This window comes from Carassius gibelio, chromosome B21, assembly GCF_023724105.1.
Source record: "Carassius gibelio isolate Cgi1373 ecotype wild population from Czech Republic chromosome B21, carGib1.2-hapl.c, whole genome shotgun sequence".
NCBI classification, from domain to species: Eukaryota; Metazoa; Chordata; class Actinopteri; order Cypriniformes; family Cyprinidae; genus Carassius; species Carassius gibelio.
The window spans coordinates 5,493,136-5,515,947 of NC_068416.1; the positions used below are offsets into that span (position 1 = coordinate 5,493,136).

At 34.3% G+C, this 22,812-nt stretch overlaps 1 protein-coding gene across 2 annotated transcripts in view; it reads left to right on the forward strand.

Moving 5' to 3' along the window:
* LOC127986284 (gamma-aminobutyric acid receptor subunit beta-2) overlaps window positions 1-17,277 on the forward strand; it is a 94,851-nt gene extending 77,574 nt beyond the window's left edge. Inside the window, exons 6-10 of one of the 2 annotated variants that reach the window (XM_052588552.1) lie at window positions 916-1,053; window positions 4,201-4,353; window positions 7,369-7,613; window positions 11,513-11,653; window positions 13,347-17,277. In XM_052588552.1, coding sequence (XP_052444512.1) covers window positions 916-1,053; window positions 4,201-4,353; window positions 7,369-7,613; window positions 11,513-11,653; window positions 13,347-13,694 — 1,025 coding nt within the window. In that variant the 3' untranslated portion in view covers window positions 13,695-17,277. The remainder of the gene's footprint in view (window positions 1-915; window positions 1,054-4,200; window positions 4,354-7,368; window positions 7,614-11,512; window positions 11,654-13,346) is intronic. The other variant, XM_052588553.1, reaches the window with a different exon arrangement.
* The last annotated feature ends 5,535 nt before the right edge of the window (window positions 17,278-22,812 follow it).

Genomic DNA, 22,812 nt, shown 5'->3' on the forward strand with positions numbered 1-22,812 from the left:
TGTCAGTTTCGGCATAGAGAGCACTGAAGCAAACACAATATCTCATGTTTCGCTTGAATATGTATGAAGGCTTTTTCTTCCGCAGCTGAGGTCAGAAACGGACTGCTGTATGATTTGACTTGACAATGAGTTTGACCCAAGGCTTGCATGCACTTATCCTCCGCTCTCACAGAAACACAGGTTCAGCTTGACCTCAAGTCCACAAAAAAATAAATGAAAACATGCAGCACAAACACGTTCTTCTGTTTTTATTATATCATATCAGTGCAGGTCTATTTCAGAGCTCTTCTCAAATGTTCTCAGATGAACTTAAATTTACTTCTCTTCATTAGGAATTCTTCACATCTTAGCATGCTTTTAAAAATTGAACATTTTAAATTATGAATATGTGAGGTTTTTAACGAATAAAAAACTGTAGCTTTTTAGTATACATTCTGACAAAGTTTTTATTTTTCCAACCATTTAAGAACAAGTAAGATTGTTAATTTCTTATAATTCAAGAATTACTTTGCATTTTCCCTAGAATTTATTGTTGTGTTATGTGGCAACATCAAGCTTCGAAAACATCTTGTTTTTGGGATAAGGTGTGTGTTCATTTGTGTAATAGGCTGTGAAGTGCAAGATTGTCCGAATTGTTATAAGCTAAGGCAGTAAACTGTTTTATTTCTTTTTTTTTAATTATGCATGCATGCATGCTTTAAAATGTTATTCATATGCATATACACAGACTTGCAATAGCGATAATAGGCATTATAGTTGCTTTTAATTTGACTTAAGGGACATTATTATTTTATTGATCTATTTCAGCAATTTCAGTTTCAGTTAAATGGTCACCCCAAGACTTCAGACAAATGAGACCTCAATCACATGACATCCACCCAAACATGTTTTAATATCGGTCTGTTTGTCCCTCAGACGGCTACACCACAGATGACATCGAGTTTTACTGGCGAGGAGGAGACCATGCAGTGACAGGGGTTGAAAGGATAGAGCTCCCTCAGTTCTCCATAGTGGACTACAAGCTCATCTCTAAAAACGTGGTGTTTTCGACAGGTAATAAAACCAAACTACACAACGCTTTAGGAATAAGTTGAGAACTGAAATATATACGTATACATATATACAAAAGCAGTCATCAGTAGCTCAGGTATATTTGTAGAAATAGCCAGCAGTACATCGTATGGGTCAAAATGACTGATTTTTCTTTTATGCCAAAAATCATTATGATATTCAGTAAGGTCACGTTCCATGAAGATATTTTGTAAGTTTTCGACCATAAAAATAACAGTAATATGCATTGCTAAGAACTTTATTTGGACAACTTTTTTTGTCAATATTTAGATTATTATTTTTTTTTTTTTTTTTTTTTTTTTTTGCACCCTCATATTCAAATACACTCTTAAAATAAAGGTGCTTAAAAGGTTCTTCACAGCGATGCCTTAGAAGAACCATTTTTGGTTCCACATAGGATAATTCAGTCCAAGGTTCGGTAACACTTTATAATAACTGCAAACCATTAATCATTAATTAAGCATTAGTAAACAGATAATTCATAATTTATAAAGCATTAATAGACAGTAATAAGCAGTTTATAAATACATATATAAATCCTTTATTCTTGATATAAGAGCATATCTATAATGTTTTTAATAATTGTATTTTCATACTTTATTCATGATCAATTTATCATTTCTCAATGAAGTATAGCATTATTTACAAACCAGTTATTTAGGAGTTGCCAGTGATTAGTAAGATCACAAGAAATGTAGTAAATTCAGGTAGTTATAAAGCATTTAGTAGTGGTCAGTTAACTATTTATGTGAGCTCATCTAAAGTGAGGACTAGTTATGCCTTGTAAAGCATTTATAAAGGATATTTAAAGGCTCAGTTATCTTCTAAACAAAAAACAGAAACAAACACAACACAGTGATACAGAACATAGAAATATTAACAGCCTTTAAATCTCATTTGTAAAAGCTTTACAGGGCATAAATAGTCCTCACTTTAGAACAGACAGCATTATAGTCTTCTCTCCCAGGATCAGCAAACAGTTCTCCATAAAATGCACTGCACACATCTGAATAATTGTGTTGAATTGTTCTAGAACAGTGTTGCAAATACAACTTAACCACCGATTTCTAGTTGTGTCCTCTTTTGGAAGAACAAACAAAGTAGTTTCACAACGTAACAGCATCTCCACGACATGGCGCCAATGGCAACAGCCAGAAAAAATGTTACACCTTCTTTCTTTGCGTGAACATTTGGGTGGTGTTATGCAAATCTGAATTAACCCTGAATTACAGTAGAAATACATGTTAATAAACCATTTATTAACACTATAAGTAACTATTACTATATGTCTGAATAAAAAGATGTAAGAATGCACATTTAAATAGTTTATTAATCATTTAGTTACAATTTCTAAGTGATCTTATGAACCACTGACAACTCCTTAATAACTGGCGTGTAAATAATTCTATACTTAATTTAGAAATGATAAACTGATCATTAATAAAGTATGAAAAAACAATTATTAAATACATTATAGATATGCTTTTAAATCAGGTATAAAGCATTTATATCTGTATTTCTAAACTGCTTATAAATGTCTATTAATGCTTTATAAATGATGAATTAACTGTTTCCTAATGCTTAACTAATGATTAATAGCATGCAGTTATTATAAAGCGTTACCAAAGGTTCTTTAAAGAACCTTCTCTTTTTACCTTTTAATAATCTACATAACCTTCTTTCGCTAAAAAGAACCATTTGAGAAACAGAAAGGTTATTCAGATGTTAAAGGTTCTTTATCGAACCATTTAGAAAAAAAAAAAAAAAAAATTATCTTTGGCATCGTGGAGCACCATTATTTTTAAGAGTGTATTTGTATCTCAGCCAAAAATTGTTTTAACCATACACTGATGGAACGCTTATTTATTAAGCTTTTATATGATATATCAATCTCGATAAAAAAAAAAAATGCTCCTTATGACTGTTTTTGCTGTTGTTGTGTGTTTGTTCAGGGTCACATGTATGATTAGATAAAGTTTATCTTTACCTTGCTGAAAAGACCAACTTGCAGTTTATAACAGGTGTTCAGTAAGTTATAAGTCTACAACTTCTCCATGCAGGCACACATACTGTTAAAACCCTAACTACCAGAACATCTGGCTCTAGAGGGCATGGTAACCAAATGTCCAGGTTTATGAACCCTCTTGTTTCGGCCTGGCTGGTGTTATCTGAGGCCTCCAGCAGCTGTACTACACAACCCTGACCTGAGAACGAAACACACATACACTAAAAACAAGAAAAAGCATGTTCTTATAAGTTATTTAACAAAGTCTTGTGTGACCACTTGATTTATTCATTGGCTGCATTTTCATATGCAGGAATTTGTCATGCAAGTCAGTTAGCTGTAGATGCAGTCTCTGGAAGTAATGTCTGGTTCAGAATGTCTAAGAGGATGAACACAGTGTGCTAATGTTAAACTTTAACTGCACTACCAAGCTGGCAAGTTTTTAACAAGAAGACTATGCCATTCAGTCTAGGAGCTGGCTGAGACAGAAAACCATTGCTGCATTATGATGACCTAGAATTCTAAAAAAAAAAAAAAAAAAAAAAGAAGAAAATGGCAATAATTTTTGTTACAATGCATCATTATATCTCATATAACTAAACATAACCCTAACCATTTCTTAAATATTATAGTACAATGACTAACCTAGTAAACAGACAAGTATAATTCTAATTTTGTAAAGCATTAATGCAAAAAATAAAATCATGACATTGCATTTTCTGTTTGATGTTAATGCATATAGCAATTTATGTATTTATATTTCTTTCTTTTTTTTCAACATCCAGTAACACAATTCTAGCTTTAAGGTCTTTTCCTGATCTTCTCCCCTACTCTTCTCCTTTATTATTCCCATATTTCCTTCACTGGATTGTCTTATTAAGGGTGATATAGAGATAAATAAATATAAATTATCTAAATAAACTGTATATGTAATATTCTGCATATGTTCAAGAATCACTTTCGTTCTATGAGATTGAAAGCAACGATGCACAAAATGTGAATACTATATTTAGTAGAGAGTTATGTAGACGTGATTAATGGAGTATAAAAATATAAAAATCTATAAAATGTACAAAAAAAAAAAAAACAGTTTATAAATCTGACTAATCGCTGATTTCATTCAGGTTCATATCCTCGCCTCTCCCTGAGCTTCAAGCTTAAGAGAAACATCGGCTACTTCATTCTGCAAACCTACATGCCTTCCATCCTAATCACCATCCTGTCCTGGGTATCCTTCTGGATCAACTATGATGCCTCGGCTGCCAGGGTTGCTTTAGGTAGGCGCTAATCTAACAAACCTTTCTCACAGCTGATGACTTTCATTATGTATAGAAACATTTACTTCTAATATATGAGTTAAGACTGCAGGAAGCATGATTTGTGAAGCTATTTCAGACCTAATCATGCTTTAAACAGTTGATGAAAATGTAATATATAAACATAACATATTTTTCTTCAATATATACATTCATGTGTGTGAATTGAAAATATGCATAATTTATGTAAACAAAAATAAAATATTATATATACAGTATAGTTAATTATTTAGAGTTTTTTTTTTATCAAAGCATAAATAAACACTTTTTCTTTCTTTCTTTCTTTCTTTATTTTTTAATAAAGATGACCAGGTTACATGAGATTCACCCCAAATACCCTGCAAGATCCATTTTTTTTTTTTTTTTTTTTGGAAGTCATTAATCAAGCGTAGTCACAGACATTTTTACTGATTTGATTGTCTTTTTCTTTTTTTTTACACCACACATTCTCTCTCTCTCTGTTTTGTAAGCCTCCACTTTTTTCCCGTCATCACTGATTATGTAAGGCTGATGTAGGCAGCAAGCGTGAATAAAAGAGCACTCTTTGTGATTGCTGTCTGGCCTGGCCTCATTCATCCACACAAGTGCCAAACCGCTGTTGCGTTGAACAGAAGGCACAGCGAGCATGGATGTATAGAATGAGCAGATATTACTGTTTAAAGCTCATCCTGATTAGAATCATTAGGCATTTGATTGCAAATGTGCATTTGTATAGATAGAGCTAGAAAATTGCCAGTTTTCCTCAGCTGCATAACTCTGATTTAGCCAAGGCAGGAGGAGGACGGAATCTTTTTTAAGTTTTTAAGTTTAATCATGTCTAAACTGGTTCCATATGCAAATTACACTCGCAGTGCTTAGCAGCCAAGAGAGGTAATGAAGGGGAACAGAGAAGGTGAAATATTTTAGTGCCATCACCTTTAGCTATACTGCTAGTAATAATGATAAAAACACAATGTTTTATGGAGAATAATAACTCTGCACCTCATAAGCTCTGTAATACCTGTCACAGGATCCACAGTTAATGTCATGAAACTGTCAGAATGACACCGAATGGGTATTTCAGTGCATGAAAAGACAACTATTTGTTAATCACCGGTTAGCTGGAGGCAGGCGTTGTGTTTCACTGATTAAGGTGCATAACTCCCACTCCGCCAGCTGAAAGCATGAAAAATCACACACATTTAAGATTGTGAATCATCAGCTGAAAGAAAAGCATGGCGATAAAGCCCCCTCACACACGCAGAGATGTTTACCTAACTTTGTAAATGAGGACACGCTCAGGGTGCTCTAGTTTGATGTTCACAGAATGCAGTGAGAGTACGCCACAAACTTAGTGTGCTCTTATGTTTATTTGTTAGAATAAAAATACATCAATGCATGGGCAACATTTGTATAACTTGAGAGATGGTTATATATAAACACTGTAACACATTTTGACTCAGGCTATTTACCATGCAATCACTTTTAAAGCTAAAATGTTTACAGCAGAGTTTACAGAAAAGAAACACACTTTATTTTGATAGTCCACTTCAGACATACAAATCTCATTGCAGTGTTATCCCTTAAAACACATCTTTGATAAACAAAATGATGAAATTGAATGTTTTCACCAATACACCCTCACCTGATTTACTATGCGTGGATCTATATGAATATGGAAATTAGTTCCCACCTCTGCTCAATCACCGAAGTTTAGACTGGCTTCACTTTCACTCAGTTAATTGAAGTAGTGAACGCTTCACAATGGCAAGTAGTATAAATATAGTGTATAAATGGTTATGGGGAGTGAATGTCTTCAAATTCAGAATGAATTAAGTCTAGAAAGCACACAAAGAGCACTCTCCTTATAATCTTTAAATCAAATGAAGTTCGATTATAATCAATGAAACTCTACACTCCACAATCAATATATTATTTACATTGCACCGATACTTTGTTTTGCTATAATGAGGGATTTGCGAGCGTGTACTGAACAAAATTCCTGTGTTTTGAGCGGATCTTAACTTAAATGTCTCTGATTGGTCAGTTTGCTCATGAAGTCAACAGATATTTCTGTGATTGGCTACACTGCTCAACGCTGCGAGAACATGCTGTAAATAGAAACCTATGATGCGTTGAGATAATGATTTGAAAAGCCGTGCCCCACAGGTTAATGGGATTGGTTAAATGTTTTTGACAGAAGGAAACAAACAGATTCAAGCTGTATTTTTGAAACTGATTTTGGTACACTGCAGTTTTGAGAATAAAATGTTGAATTTGCTTGGTTTTTAAGCGTATTAAAAATACCAGATATATGTTAACACTAGTGTGGGGATCAGTTCTCACTATTAACTAGTTGCTTATTGGCATGAATATAACTAGCATATTCTCTGTTTATAGTACTTATAAAGCATGTCTTATTCTGCATGATCATATTTTAGATCACTTAATTCACACCATGGCTAAACTATCAACTACCTTACTAACTATTAATAAGCAGCAAATACATTTTTTGTTGAGGTAGAAGGTGTAAGTAATAGTTAGTTAATAGTGAGAACTAAACCCCAAACTAAAGTGTCACCAGATACACATATAAACAATGTTAAAAACTTGATTTTCACCACATCGGGACTTTAAGTAACTTTACAACTACATGTCAACTAACACGCAGCTACAGATCTCATTTATTGTCATTCTCAAAGTAAGTCTAATTAAAGCATTAGTAGACTCTTATTAGATTAGGGTTAGCTGAGTATGTTGGCATGCATTTGTGAAGTTAGTTTAAGTCAGTAGAATAAATTGTGAGCAGATACCAAACACACAGTCTACTTATACTCTAATGACTACAAGGTTACTTATAGTTAGTTGAATGTCTAAATAAAGTGTTATACAGAAACAGATTGATCAGTCTGTATTTATAAAGCCTTACTTTTAAGAATGTTTGCTAAACTGACCCCACTTATTGCACTCATAACACTGAGTCCCTTTTGAGCGCAGGAATCACCACTGTGCTGACCATGACCACCATCAACACACATTTGCGGGAGACGCTTCCAAAGATCCCATATGTCAAAGCCATTGACATGTACCTGATGGGCTGCTTCGTCTTTGTCTTCCTGGCTCTGCTGGAGTACGCACTGGTCAACTACATCTTCTTCGGAAGAGGACCGCAGCGGCAGAAGAAAGCTGCAGAGAAAGCCTCCACAGCCAACAACGAAAAGATGAGAATGGATCCCAACAAAGTATGTTTGATCTTCACACTCTACCCGTGTTTATAATAACTGCACAGTGACTTTAACTCTAATTGAACAGTAGTAAATAGGCAAATTGTAAAAATAGTGGACTCACTTTACAAGAATTTTGTTTTGAATCAATGGTATCATGAGAAAAACTCAGTTGTGATAAAAAACAAACAAAAAGTGTTCTTATAAAGAAATGTTAGTTTATTTTAAGGTGTCCTTGTTAGAGAGTAATTATAAATTTAAGTACTGAGTAATACTGATTAACTATATTTACCTAGGATTAGGATTAGGGTTTGTCTTAGGGTGACTTGCATGCAATTATCATTTATTGTTATTATAATAGTAAGTACATCTAACATGTAACAAGGACACCTTAAAATGAAGTGTTACCAAACAAGTTACATATAGGTTCAACAATACAAAACTGGCTAAAAATCTCTTTAAATACATTACTTAATATAAAGTAAAGATGAAAATGGGGAAAATTTTTTTTTTAAATTTAATTTAATTTAATTTAATTTACGCTAATCTAAACTGCAAATGAATAGTCATATTATTATTGACTAATGTTAACAATAATTAATGAAAAACTGCAACAAATTAATTGTACATTCAGGTTAATGTTAATGCATTAACTTCCATTGATTAACAAACCTTGTTTTGCAATATTTAATATTTTTGCAAACTATTGCACTTTTTATGTTAAAGGGTGTTTACAAATACACTGATTTAATCACATTGCATCACTACTGAAATATATAAATAGTATAAAACTGAAGCAGCGATCGCTGATGCTCATGCCATTAGTAATCTCCATCTCTGATTTTAAATAAATGACTTCAGGTGGTTTTGTCTCAACAAATCAATGTCACTGTCAACACCTTTTACTTGTGAATGGTTGTTTTGATTGTTCTGTCTAGTCCTTATTCATATCTTCACCACAATTTTAATGTCTCGATTGTAACTAACATGAGGCTGCCCTATAAAATCTGTACATCTAGAGTAGTTTTCTTGTTTGACAGTGAAAGCCGTGGTTCTTCTTCAACATAGTCATTATTTTATGACTTCAGTTGGCAGTCATAATTGGTAGTTGGTTGGCTTTTGCAGACGTCTGATGTGGGGTTATGTTAGGGTAGAGGTTGTTTGTGAATTTAATATTTACTGTGAGTCAAGCCTTTTGCTTTTACTATTATTATAACAACTGAAAGCACAGAAATCCTCCACAACTACATCAATAGATGACAATAACGTCGTCCCAGTCAGAATAACCCTTTAATGTGTGTTCACTCTCCACTCAATATATTTGGTTGTTGTACAGTTACATCATCAGGTGACATTGGGGTCAAAATTATGTTAAAAACAAGTTTAGTTTAAGAATAAGTTAGTTTAGTGTGAACACTAAATACTTTAATTTGATTTCTCCATTAATTAATTATTAATTAAAAGGTGTTCTGATTTTCTTCTAAATTATAGAAAAACTGTGTAATAATCAGGGTAATATAGGCAAGGTCAGATCCAGTTGCAGCTTTTTATTCAACAAAGAGCATAGTCATACAGACAAAGGTCATACGCCAGCAAACAGTGCGTAGTGGACAAGGCAAGATAGTAATCCAACACAGGCAATAGATAAAGTCTACAGCAAATGATCAGAGGTGAGATAAACAGGCTAGGGTCACAGGCAAGCACTTGGTATGGCAGCTAGGCTAATCAATACAGAGCACCTGTATGTGAGTAAATGCAACCTATAAAGTGTCTGTGTGAGTGTGAAATCAGAGGGGATCTTGGGAAACGGAGTCCAGAGTGAATGTCTGAGGTGAGCAGGCAATGGATCGTGACAGACTGCTCCTGTGGCCTCAAAAATGACCATTTATTTTAAAATATTATAATGTACTCATAATTTTATTATGTATTATAATGTACTATATTTTAGTTCAATATTTTTATAATTTATAATTTTAAAATTTAATATTTTTAGTGGATCTATTTATTGCCTGTTAACCACAACAGAGCCTGGTTATTGACAAATCTGTTCTTATTTGGAAAGAGTTAGTGACACAATGCCAAAAGCTTTGAAAGGTCCTTAAAAATAGATAACAGAGATACATAAAACTGCTGAAAAGGGCTATAAAAGCACCGTTAAAGACCTGGATCCATGCGAATCCACAGCAAGACCTCGTCCCTATGTGAAAAACCTCATCCCAGCTGTGAGGAGCAGTGGAAGGACCATCATGGTCTGGTGATGCTTTGCTGAATCGGGACACTTTACAATCATTAAAGGAAGAATCGATTCAAAAGTGCATCAGGACTTTGACCTGAGTACTAACCTTAAAGGTGACATGAGATTCAATTTTCACTTTTATTATGGTTTCTACATAAATAGCTACTAATTTTAATAAGACCACCTCTGAGCCATATACAGATATATTCATGCGTCATGTGTTGAGGGGCGGGATCAGCAGAGCTCATTATCATTTAAAGAGCCATGCAACAAAATGTGAACAGAGCTGTTCTTGACAAGTTGTTGTTTTATATTACCATTGAGGAATTTTGACCAAACATTTCATAAAGACCCTAGTGAAAATTGTTGTCCAATGTCCCTTTAAGCCCTTAAATGCTGTGGCATAACCTAAAGAGGAAGACAACCCAGAAATTCAGAGACAACTGAGAAACTGGTGCAGATTTGTGAGGGATCGTCTAAAAGAGGCAGCATTTTACTAAATTCAAGTTTATCTACTCTTCTTTGTTTATATGATTTTTTTTATTATTATTATTATGAAAGTCCGTTGCTCACTGGCTCTGAATACACATACAGACAAATGATAGGTACGGGGGGGATGTTCCTGATCAAATTGTTTAGGCTAAGCATCGGCATTTACAAACCACTGTCCACTGTTATTTTTAACAGAACAGAAAATAATGTAACAAGTTTGTAATCACGACTTCATAAATGGTAAATACTGTAGGAAGTTTTCGATAGCACGTAATGACAGCAGAGAAGTGCTTGCTCAACATAGCGGAGTGCATTGTTTTATTTATATTTTCTATAAAAATGTTAATGTCCTGATAGTGGCATATAGCTTGTTTTATATTTAATTTAATTACATTAATGTTATAAGTTAAGATTTACAAGACATATTTTAACTGCTACTATGTAAAAGGAATAGTGCTGTAAAAAGCAACTTTTTTGCTAAAAGTGTTTGCAAACTAAATGTTATTGTTCATTTGAAAAGTGCACAATACACTACTTTTGAATGCATTGTTAGTTTTGTGCATAACTATGAGATTAATTGTGATTAATCACAGATAATCAGGCATTTAATATATATATATATATATATATATATATATATATATATATATATATATATATATATATATATATATATATATATATATATATATTAATACATAGATACATGCATATAAATACAGATAAGAAGAAGCAGAATAAAACAGCACTCAAGCTTTATAAGATTTTTTTATTTAATTTTTTTTTCGGTTCTGACTGGTCTTTATATATTTTTTTTATTATTGGCATTCATCGTTGTTTTGCTCTGGATCTTTTAAACCCTGTTAGACCAGATCTTATTTATTTATTTATTTATTTATTAGTTTCTTTGTTTGGCATTTGAAAACCACCATATATAATAGATGAAGCAATAACAGCACTCTTGGAACTCGTCGAGACCTTTGGTCTTTTAGTTGGCTGAAGTTGTGATGATGCTTTGCTGGTGCTCAGATGTTGTATTTTGTACTATTTTGGATTTAGGATTTTAAGATTTTAGGATAATCCACAGAATGCCAGCATTGCCTCACACTCTTAAATGAGCCATACATGTAAGTTCATCAACCTCTCTTGAAGTGACTGCTTTGAAAGTGCTGATTTTGTATGCTTTCAGTGGTTGGTGGGAAATGTAGTTCAGAGAGACGATGCTCTGTATGCCAGAATGAAACAGAGGGATATTGACGCGCATGACTCCATGTGGGAACCCATCTTTGTGGATGATGCAGCATTAGGACTAGGCAATTCAAAAAATAAGGTACTGAAAAAGTTCATCAAGAGAACAATAGCATACTATGTGACAAATTTATTTGAGCCTTATCCATTTTTTATCAGTATTTAGCATAAATCCCATTATGTTTACCACCATGTCTTGCCTTTGCTTTACATCTTCATGTGTACTAACCCATTTCCACTGTGTGTTACTGGCACTTTGTTGTTTTGTCTCAGTATGCGTTAAATACTGTTGAAAGTGTTAAGAATCATTCTTGAAAAGCAGTAAGTCAAACAGGATTTGATTTCATGTTTTGACAAAAATGTCACAATTTTGACTTTTATAATATAAACTCAAAATTGCATGTTAGCCCATGTCAGAATTATGATAAATAATCTTGCAGCTCTGAGAGATAAAGTCAGAAAAGTGTAATATATAAGAACCAAGACTTTATAACTCAAAATTACAAAATTGATATCACAGAAACAAAGAAAATAAGTCTTAATTGCATTAAAAAGGTACATAAACTTAATAAAAAGTCAGAAATGCGAGTTCTTGCAATTTGACTTAATTTTTCACAATTGCAGCTTGTTGTCTCACAATTCTGACTTCATAACACAATTGTGAGTTTATTCATGCAATTCTGAGAAAAAAATTTAATATAACTTAATAGAATTGGACTATAAATTGCAATTTTGAGTAATATAACAAGAAAAGGGCAGAACTATGAGTTTATGTCTTGCAATCCTGACTTTATTTCTTGCAACTGCAAGTTTGTGTCAAACAATACATAGAAAAAAGTCAGAATTGTAAGATGTAAACTCGCAGTTGTGAGAAATAAAGTATATTGTACTATATAAAGCAAAATACCCCACCCCCCAATAATAGACTTTTTTTTTACATCTGAGAGTTTATATCTCTAAATTATGATAAATGTGTAATTCAGAATTGAGAGTAACAAAAGTCAGAATTTCAAGATCGCAATTGCGAATAATTATAAGATAAATAGTTGCAATAACATTTTTGTTTTCATTTTTTATTTAGTTTAATTGTCACCCCTTAATCGCTTTTGATAGTCCACTTTAGACATTCTACCAACAGTAAGTAACTTTGTAACTACATTTCAACTATCAAGGCGTCATATACTGACACTTTTGACATTTCGTCAACATCCTACACACATCGCAACCTCTAGCATCAATATTAGACGCAGATAAATATGGGCCAGAAGGCCCCTCCTAGTGGTCTAACCCTAACCCTAACTGTAACCCATAATCTGCATCTAATATTGATGCTAGAGGGTGCCGTGTGCGTAGGATGTTGACGACATGTCAAAAGTGTCAGTATATGACGCCTTGGGATGAGAATGTGTTATAATATCTGCTAACACTATTTGAATAGGTCCATACGACATACTGATTATGAGAAACTTTGCAAGTATATGTCAACTTATTCAACTAACCCTAAATCTAACCTAACAGTCTACTCTGATAGTTAGTAGACATATAGTTGCAAATTACCCAGAATTATTTTATATGTAGTTTCAAAGTTAGTTATTGTTAGTTGAATGTCTAAAGTTGATTATCAAAACTGTAATTTTCGTAAAGGAAATAAAAACCTTCTGTGATGTCTTGACTATTTAAATAATTAGCTGTATAACCAATGAAAAGCTACAAGAAACAAACAAAAAAGTCAACTGTAATCAGCACTAACCTACTGATGGGTCTTTATGTCTTAGATGGACCCCCATGAAAACATCCTTCTCAGTCCTCTGGAGATCAAGAATGAAATGGGCACATCGGAGTTGACCCTGGGTTTGGGTGACCCCCGTGCCACCATGCTGGCCTTCGACAGCTCCTCGCTGCAGTATCGCAAAGCCGGCCTGGCCAGACACAACTTTGGACGCAATGCGCTTGAACGCCACGTGGCTCAGAAGAAGAGCCGACTACGACGGCGCACTTCACAGCTTAAAATCACCATCCCTGACTTAACTGACGTCAATTCAATCGACAAGTGGTCGAGAATGATCTTCCCCACCGTATTTTCCTTCTTCAACGTCGTCTATTGGCTTTATTATATCAACTAACTGGATTCTCGTCCGTCTGAGAAGCGCCACTTATTTTTATGTCAGATTTTGCAATACAAGCAGGACTTATGTTGACAAATTCAGATCAGGACTAATTCTCTTTACCTTGGGCTCAGTTTAATTGCTTGCTGACACTGATACTCTAAAGAGGTTAAGTACACTGGTGCCTGCTCCAAAAAATCAGTCATTTTCAGTGCGCTTAGGCTTTTTTTTTTTTTTTTTTTTTTTTAATTGGTTTATTTTAGGACAAGATCTGTTTTGTTGCCAAATTATCAAAACAGTTACTGCTGCAAATGAGTTATCTTTATATTATCAAAAATAAAAATAATAATAATAATCAAAGGCAAAACATGGACATCCACAGTTCTTTCTCCTTTAGCCGTTTCTAAGAGAGCAGCACTCGATAATTTAATATTTATATACATTTATTTGTAATCTCATTGAGTAAAGAGACTCTAATGAATAGTTTTAACGTAAGGCTGTATTTTCTACTTCTCTACTCACAGATGGTTTATTTATTCAATAGAATTTATTATACACTTTTACGTAACCTCATTTATTTTGAAAAAACTTTTCACTCAAATTATGTTCTCTGAATTTTATCCTCACTCCTTAGCCGGCTTTATATTTCCACGATGCTTGAATTATGTTTGATTTCTTGCTTTGGAAAATGAAGGCATCACTAATAATAACACAATCCCAAATTTAATAGCACTCATAGACTTATTGACATTGACATTCATTGACATTCAGCTGTAAAGCGCAATGCTTATTGGCTAATAGCAGGAACAGAGGCAGAGGAACATTCACATGCAAATTTAAGATGCACAAGTTTATGATGCTTTTTGGAATGCACCCCAGCTAAACTTTGACATCTTGGGCCAGTTTTACTAACAGCTTACGCCAGCACAAACCGTCTTTTGGTGTTAAAATAGCTCTGAATAGGCATGGACAGTTATTAGCAGTTATTATAATAAGTATATGGTACGTACATGCAGAGCAGGACTGTAAAATAAAGTGCTACCCAGATTATTTATATTACACCATTGAGACATTTTGAGCACCTAACTTAACCCTTACTCCGAAACATAACCATTTCTCAATATAAAACAGTATAAACACTGTTTTTGACTATAGTATAATCACGATAATTTATTTTGAAAAAAAAAAAAAATATACATAATTTAAGTCTTAGGCCAAATTATAGCTTTGTGTGAGGAACAGACCCAAAGCTGATCACCGCAGGTAAATCTGGTAATGACAGACATCCCGTGAACAGAACTTATAACAATTCACAACTAATAACACATTATTTCAGACACATAACTCGAAGATCAGAGCAGACAATACAGGAAATCTGGGAAACCTCCTTTACTTGTATAATCTCATATCTTCTAATATGTGTTGTCTGAGCCTAATTCAGCTTCGTTCTTTCTTTCTTTCTTTCTTTCTTTCTTTCTTTCTTCATTGGCTTTCATTGGCTTCCTCGATGAAAAAGAGTCCACACAAATGAAGTCATTCCTTCGTGTTCTGCGCTGTAAATATCTCTTGTATAGGATGGTTAAAATGCTCTTTGTATTCATAAGAAGAGAGTAGCTCTGTGTTTACATATGAAATGAATTGCAATTATTGAGACGGTGGAGGGGCTCGTGGTGCAGAACCAATATTGTAATTTTATCATGAAACTTGATGAAATCATCTAAAACAGCCAATCAGAGCCCAGCGTCCTCCACCGATGAGAAGGGCATATGAATATAGTTCGGCTTTACAATGCTTGAAAAATATAAAAGCACAATACTGAACAGATTTAACTTAGAAGGTATATACACATCTATATTTGTACTTTTGCTTGTCATTACGGTTTTTTATTATTATTTGTATTCATTTTTTTATGGTATAGTGCATCTGTCATAATCATTTACAAATATATGTAATCCTGATGGACTTGCATGTAAGACGTTTTCCACCAAGGTCTGCAGTTTTAATTTGATCAACAGTCACAGAGATAAAAACTATATGTGTCATGCTCACCAAGAATAAGTTAAAAGCTTAAGAAAGTCAAAATTTGCATTGATTTAATATGATTTAATCAATCATCTTATATCTCAACCCCTTTGATTATCAGTAATAGCTAAATATTGAATGATCTTGCGAAAAATTATTCATAACCAGGGAACTGTGGACTTGAAAGCATGCCAGAAATCATATTTATCACTCATGTTTAATCATGCATCCCTGTACTGCATGCAATACCGGAACCATAGCATCAAAATTAGCAAAATTGCTGAAAAGAAAAGTTCAGAAGGAACTTGACATAAATGTGTGGTATTTAACTATATGAGAGAAGAGATAAAACATAATATGATCATAAGTGTAGCATCTCGACTGAAGGATCAGGAATGTGTGAATGCATTTATTTACCAGCCTGTGGATAATTCAATAGGTTATTAATAGTGATTGTATATTCATAATGACGGTGATTATGTAACAATTAAGTGTAACAACTTCTGCTGTTCATTTATTGTCACAATTATTTGCACAAGATCGATGCTAAAGACATCAAAACAATTCATATATTCACTTATATTCATACATGCAGAAATCATTTTCTAAGTCCATCTAAGCTGTAGAAGATGGTGTACATTGTTAAAGCAAATGAGGAAAGCTGAATGTGGGCATTAGGGCTTATTTTAATATATTTCAAGAACAGTTTCTAGCTGTAAATATCGATTAAGGTACTAAACATCCAATTAGAGATGGATGTTCATGTAAATACGAAATACTTTCTAACAATGTGTAATGTAATATTTCTGAACTTTCTGGTTTGTACTTTACTGGTTAATGCAAAGCAATTCTATGAATAATACTTGGTGACAAATCAATAATATAAATAATGTGAACTTTGTCACTTGCTCTCCTTAGTAAACAAATATTATTTATTTATTTATTTCGAGTGTTTTTTGTTGTTTGTTTGTTTGTTTGTTTATTTTTTGTATATTCCTTTCTCTTTCTGATGTTCTTCATCTAAAACACACTGCCAATCTAAAAATCTGCAATGGTATCTACATATTTTTTCCTCTGTTTTATTTTATAAATATATTTTCCATCTCGGGTCCTAAAATGACTAGATGCCACAATTAGGCCTTTTTAGCTTTAGTGTGTGTGGGAGACAGAGATGCAGAAACGATGGAAAGGTCTATGAATGTGTGTGAGCACTAGTTTCTGAGAGCTAGAGAGAATGCAAACACTTGATAATTGCTTTGCTTTTTGTTGGTGCTTCTCGTTTTATTTATTATTATTATTATTTTTTATTAATGTTTTATATATTTGTAATACTCCAACAATAGCAGAAAGTCAATGAGAAACGATGGCGTTACGACGGCAGACTGACGGTGTTTGCACATGTTTACAGATAAAGCCTTCGCTTCCGTTCATAGTGATATCTCACAGCATCCCAAAACAGCGAGCGCTCTCTGACACCAGACAGAGGGTCAGCAGATGCACATGGACTGACAGGAACAATTCTTGTTATAATCTTCAAAAATCTACGAACCCTCAATAAATACTGTATAAAACTCCAAAAGCTGTCAGATTCTCTGTTTATCATATGTTTATTTTCTTGTGCAATGTTCACTGAAATGCATGTCCCCAAGACATCCTCACACATGCACAGCCAATACTGCTGCTCTGAATCTGAAGTGTTTACCATCTGAGGCTCTTATTATCTGTGCTACACTGTAATTCTCCCTCTGCACCATTGAAAATCAATGCACAGATAAAGAAACAAAGATATAAAAGAAATTCAATTTAATACTGAATCTGAGATCTTGGTCTCGAAATTATATTAGCCAATGTCAATGATTATTTGAAGAGAAAGGTTGGGCAAAATTAGATTTCTTTCTTTCTTTCTTTCTTTCTTTCTTTCTTTCTTTCTTTTTAGGAGAAGTGCTTCACTTTTAACTAATGAGTGTGAAAAAAAGGATGTTGGAGTGACAATAAAAGAAACAAATAAATACAAACAAACACAAATGATGAATAAAAATACGTAATTTATTTTCTGTTGTACTATTCCATTTTCAGCTTACAGAGTAGAGAGTTCAATTGGAATGACAAGATGATGTATAATAATAATAATAATAATAATAATAATAATAATAATAATAATAATAATAATAATAACATAGTTCAGTTTAATTTTGTAGAAAATTAACACAATCATCAAAATATATTTTATTATATAAAAATCCATTGTACAATAAATAACTTCTATTTTAATTAAATATCTTATTAAAATATTTATTTAAAATAAAATGTAAATTAAAATTAAAATGGTGTATATTGCATTTCCAAACTTAATGTATTTATTTATTCTTATTATATATATTATTATATATATTATTATTCTTATTATATATATTATTATATATTATTATTTTTATTATTATTATTATTATTATTATTATTATTATTATTATTATTATTATCATCATTAAAAATGCATTCAATGAAAACATGTGTCACATTTCATGAAAATGTATTTTCTCAGCATCAACCACATAGTCACTGATGTTAATGCCCAGAGGTTCCTCATTAAGTGAAAAGTATAAGATCACTGTCCATGATGAAGTTTCCCTCCTGGATACTGTGAATGTTTAATATCTGTCGAATCATGCAAAGATATTTCTCCTCAGGCATGCACAGAACGTGATGTAGATGACAACGTGTGCACGACTGAAAAAAGCCACATTTCTGTACTCCAATATCAGAGCCAAGTATGGATATGTTAGAAGGTCATATGTGGGATTTAATAATAATAAAGTGAAACAAATATTGAAAGTGTACACAAACTAAATTTCTGATTTATTCTTGTAATATGAACAATTTGTTTTGTGGTGAAATTGATTGTACTGAATGAAGAGACACCAGAAGCTTTATTTCTAAAGCGTGCGTATGCTCAGATTTGATCTTAGAGTGTGCATGTGTTTAAATCCATGCCTTTGACATGTTAATGCAGTCTTATACATATTAATGACATTAATTAAGAGCCGTTTACAAGAAAGAGAGCTGAAACCAGAGTTCAAGATCATCTGAAAGAGAGGCACTGTGAATAACACTTGCATATTTTAGAGATCATCGTAATTTAGTACGGTTTCTGCTCAACAAGGCCCCTGGACAGGATCTCTATGTTGTAAAAAATGACATTATTAAAATTACTGCTCACGCTTTAGTTTGGGGACCAATTCTCACTAAGTATTATCTACGACTTTTGCCAAAATAAACTCCTAATTTGCTGCTTATTAATATTTAGTAAGGTGTTTGTTAGGTTTAGGTATTGGATGGATTAATCTAGAATATGGTCACACAGATTATGTGCTTTATAAATACTAATGATCAGCACATATTCTAGTAATATGCATGCTGATAAACAGCTAGTTAATAGTGAAAACTGGTCCCTAAACTAAAACCTATTACTGTATCCTCTTTCCGCTCTGAAAAATTAAATTTAAAAGCATTCCTAATTTATCTGTGAAAGGTGCATTGTAAGTATAGGTAACAAACAATCTGGTTTGTATGAAAATGTTAAAGAACAACCAAAAAAACAGACCGAAGTTATATGAAAATGTACTGTGTATGCTATATACTTTGCACTGGACTTTCTATAATGTGTGTGTGTGTGTGTGTGTGTGTCCCTCTGGGTGTCTTCATGTGGGATGACAAGAGGTGCAATCTGTACAGCTCTAAAGAAATGCAAAACTGATGTATCCACTGAGTTCATTTATATTTAAAAAGATGCTTGAAGGTACAGAATCCTGAAGGGAGTTCCCTCTAGTATTTTGTTCATATATCTGATGATATACACTGACAACATGCAAAGAAACTCACTCATAAACACGAGACAGAGTCGTGTTAGTTTAAATTGCTATTGAACTGTCAAAATGACTACATGAAAGAGAGCTCTAAGACTGTTAAGGATGCTAACTTTAAGTTCAGTATGCTAGTGTTCCAGTTTAGGTTGTAGACAATAGATATGGTAAGACTTTACATGCTTTTAAAATCAAAATGTTTAAAATCAATTTGCCTTTGAATTTGAAAATGAATGGAATGTAGCAACGGGTTAAAATCACAAACGTGCTGTATAGATATAATTAATGCAGAATGAACTGGGCTTTGGTTCAAAGACATCACTTTTGGAGCATGACAGCACAAATAAGCAGAACCTGCACTTGCATAAACCTTTATCTGCCCTGCTTTGATGTTCCAATATTCTGGTTAACCTGGTGCAAAAAGACAAATTTGCAGGGAGGTGAAAGTAAAAAGTAATGTATTATTCAACACCTAGCGAAAGAGCCACCGAATGCCATGCACGAACCAATTTTAGATGCTCAAATATGCATGCACACAGAAACAGAGATATGCATGCACTGGCAGTCGAGTTTAGTTTGGTTTGCTTTCCAATGAGTTCTTAAAGCTTTTAACTTTTCATTCTCACAAAGAAAAAAAAAACTTTCTTGCTTCCCTAAATAAACTGGTACAATTTCAGTATTCTACAGTAGTACAAACACAAATTGAGCTTCCTTAACTACCTTGATATGTGCCATGTAGTGTCAGCCACGGAGCGTTGTCTAAACGGAAAAGTGTGAACATTTCAGGAGTGTGGAAGTCGTCATCGCATTGGTTGAATTCTACAGGATTTCCGGGAGACGTGTGTGTTGCGTTATTTAACGGTCTGTCTGGAAACAAAGATGCCGTGGCGCCAAACCCCCTCACGAAATCAAAAAGGCATTGTGTTAACAACTGGGACGATGAACGCCTATCAGGATCAACTAAACGCTGGAGTTTCAAAAGTATGTGAAATGTTTAAAGTTCAAGGCATTGAATCTTTAAAAATATGTCAGAGCGTTTTAAACATGATGCTGAACGAAACAAACTGTGATTGGTTGTTTGACATCTAACATGTAAATTTTTTAACACTTTAAATCACCAGCAACATTGCATCAAAGAAATGTTCCTCACACAAATCTCAACTGAGCTGGCCATCTGAGAAAGCTGAGAAATAGTGTGACATGGGCCGTGCACCTGGGAGAGCTGCAGAACAGAGGTCATTTCATTAAATTGGATCCTTCTGCGGTTTAATAATTGCACTAGGTCAGGGCTCTGAGAGGGTAAGGCTCTCATGCTTTTTATTAGTTTTGTCCTTATCTCACTCAAATTAATTTTGTTGTTTGTAGTCAGAACAGCCAAAACAATAATAATAATAATTGACTGTATGGATAAAGCGGAGACTCTGACTCTGACCCTGAACATGGCCTAGTCAAGTCAAGTAAGTAGACCATAAGAGACTTCTTTAAACAGATGTCAGAATCTCTACTGATCTACGCGTTTTTTAACATTGCGCCACATTAAAGAGTCTGTGTGTAAATAATGACTTTCTGTACATTGTATCAATTGCAACATTTGTACTATGTACTTTTAGGGCCCTATTTTAACTATCTGAAACGCAAGTGTCAAACCGCGAAGCGCAAGTAACTTTGTGGGCGGGTCTCGGCGCTGTTGCTATTTTCCCGGCGGGATAAATGGCTCTTGCGCCCGGCGCAAATCTAAAATGGGTTGGTCTGAAGTAGCTTCATTATTCATAGGTGTGGTTTGGGTGTAACGTGAAATAAACCAATCAGAGCGTATTCCAACATTCCCTTTAAAAGCAGGTGCGCAAGTTCCATTATGGATTGCTATTATTATTGCGTATTTACCAGGCGCACGCCAGGAGCGGTTCACAGCCGAGGAGACTGATGTTCTTGTAAGAGCAGTGAAAGACAGAGAAGTTGTGTTGTATGGGGATGGGAGAAACCCACCCAAAATAGCGTCGGTTAAACAGGCGTGGGAGGAAATAGCCACAATGATTTCCGTCATCTCATGTGTTAATATTTTTTTTAGTGTAACAATTTATGATTTGCAAAAATAACTGTTGCATCTGTGTAGATTACATGAGCAAAGTGTATGCGCGTTGTGCACGCTATACATTATGGTCAAGCATGCGCCCTTAAAATAGCATAATGAACAACGCGCAATGCCACTGACTTTAGACTAGGTTTTTTCTGGTCAGTGGCGCAATTGTTTAATGGAACAGCAAAATAGCACCAGGGATTGTTTGCGCCGGAACACGCCTCCTTTTTTTGCGCTGAACCGCCCAGGGAGCGCAAGTTCATTCACTAGTTTAGCGACGTGCTTCTGTGGAGGGAAAAGCGCGCTTTGCGCGGGTGCAAAATAGGAACGACACATGCGTCGGTGTACAAAGTCAATTGCGCTGGGTGCAAGATAGGGCCCTTAATTGTTGTATGGCTGCTGATAGTGACTTAAGCACTAGGTCAGTGTGTTTCGATTGGTTTCGATTCATCACACAGCTCTGTCTGTAGGAGTGTTAATGTAATTCTATGAATGGAATCAATGAAGGCGAAAGCTCCCTGCTGTGAGGACTCCAGAGGTGAGGCTGGAGGAGTTTACCGGATCATCTCAGACACAAGTTCCCATCTCTCAAACACGTGGCTATACACCTGCCAAGACAAACCCGGGAAGAACAATGCAAGTACAGCTCAGTCGGTCTGTCTCTCTTTGTCCTTTGTCAAGTCACTGTTGTCGTTCACAACTCTGAAACATCTAGAACAGAAAACCTTTTGATTTCAGCTCCAGTGTGAGAAAAACGTGGTCTGCCTGCACATTGCATTCTGTATTTGCCAATGTGACTCCCCCCGTGCCATGTGACTTAGGTAGGAGCGCCGTATTAGACAACAGAGCCTTCCCACCGTCTCCAGTGTTCAGTCAATCGCTTACATAACCCTGCACAGATTCACAGCGTGTCAAAATGCCACCCGTTCCCCGTACCAAATACCGCAGCCTGTTGAATCAAAGATTTCTGTGAAGAAGCTGCAAATTATTTATCAGTGTTATCTGTTTCTGGAGCTGCTGTCTAATTTACACTCAATTAACCTTTTACAAAAGAAAGAAAACATGTTTTTTTTTTTGGAACACGGTGACGGCAAGATTTTTCATCTCACCCTTCACAGTAAATGTCGTCCTTGCCTAAATGCCAGTGCCTGAGTCCTTTATGAGGAGAAATAACCAA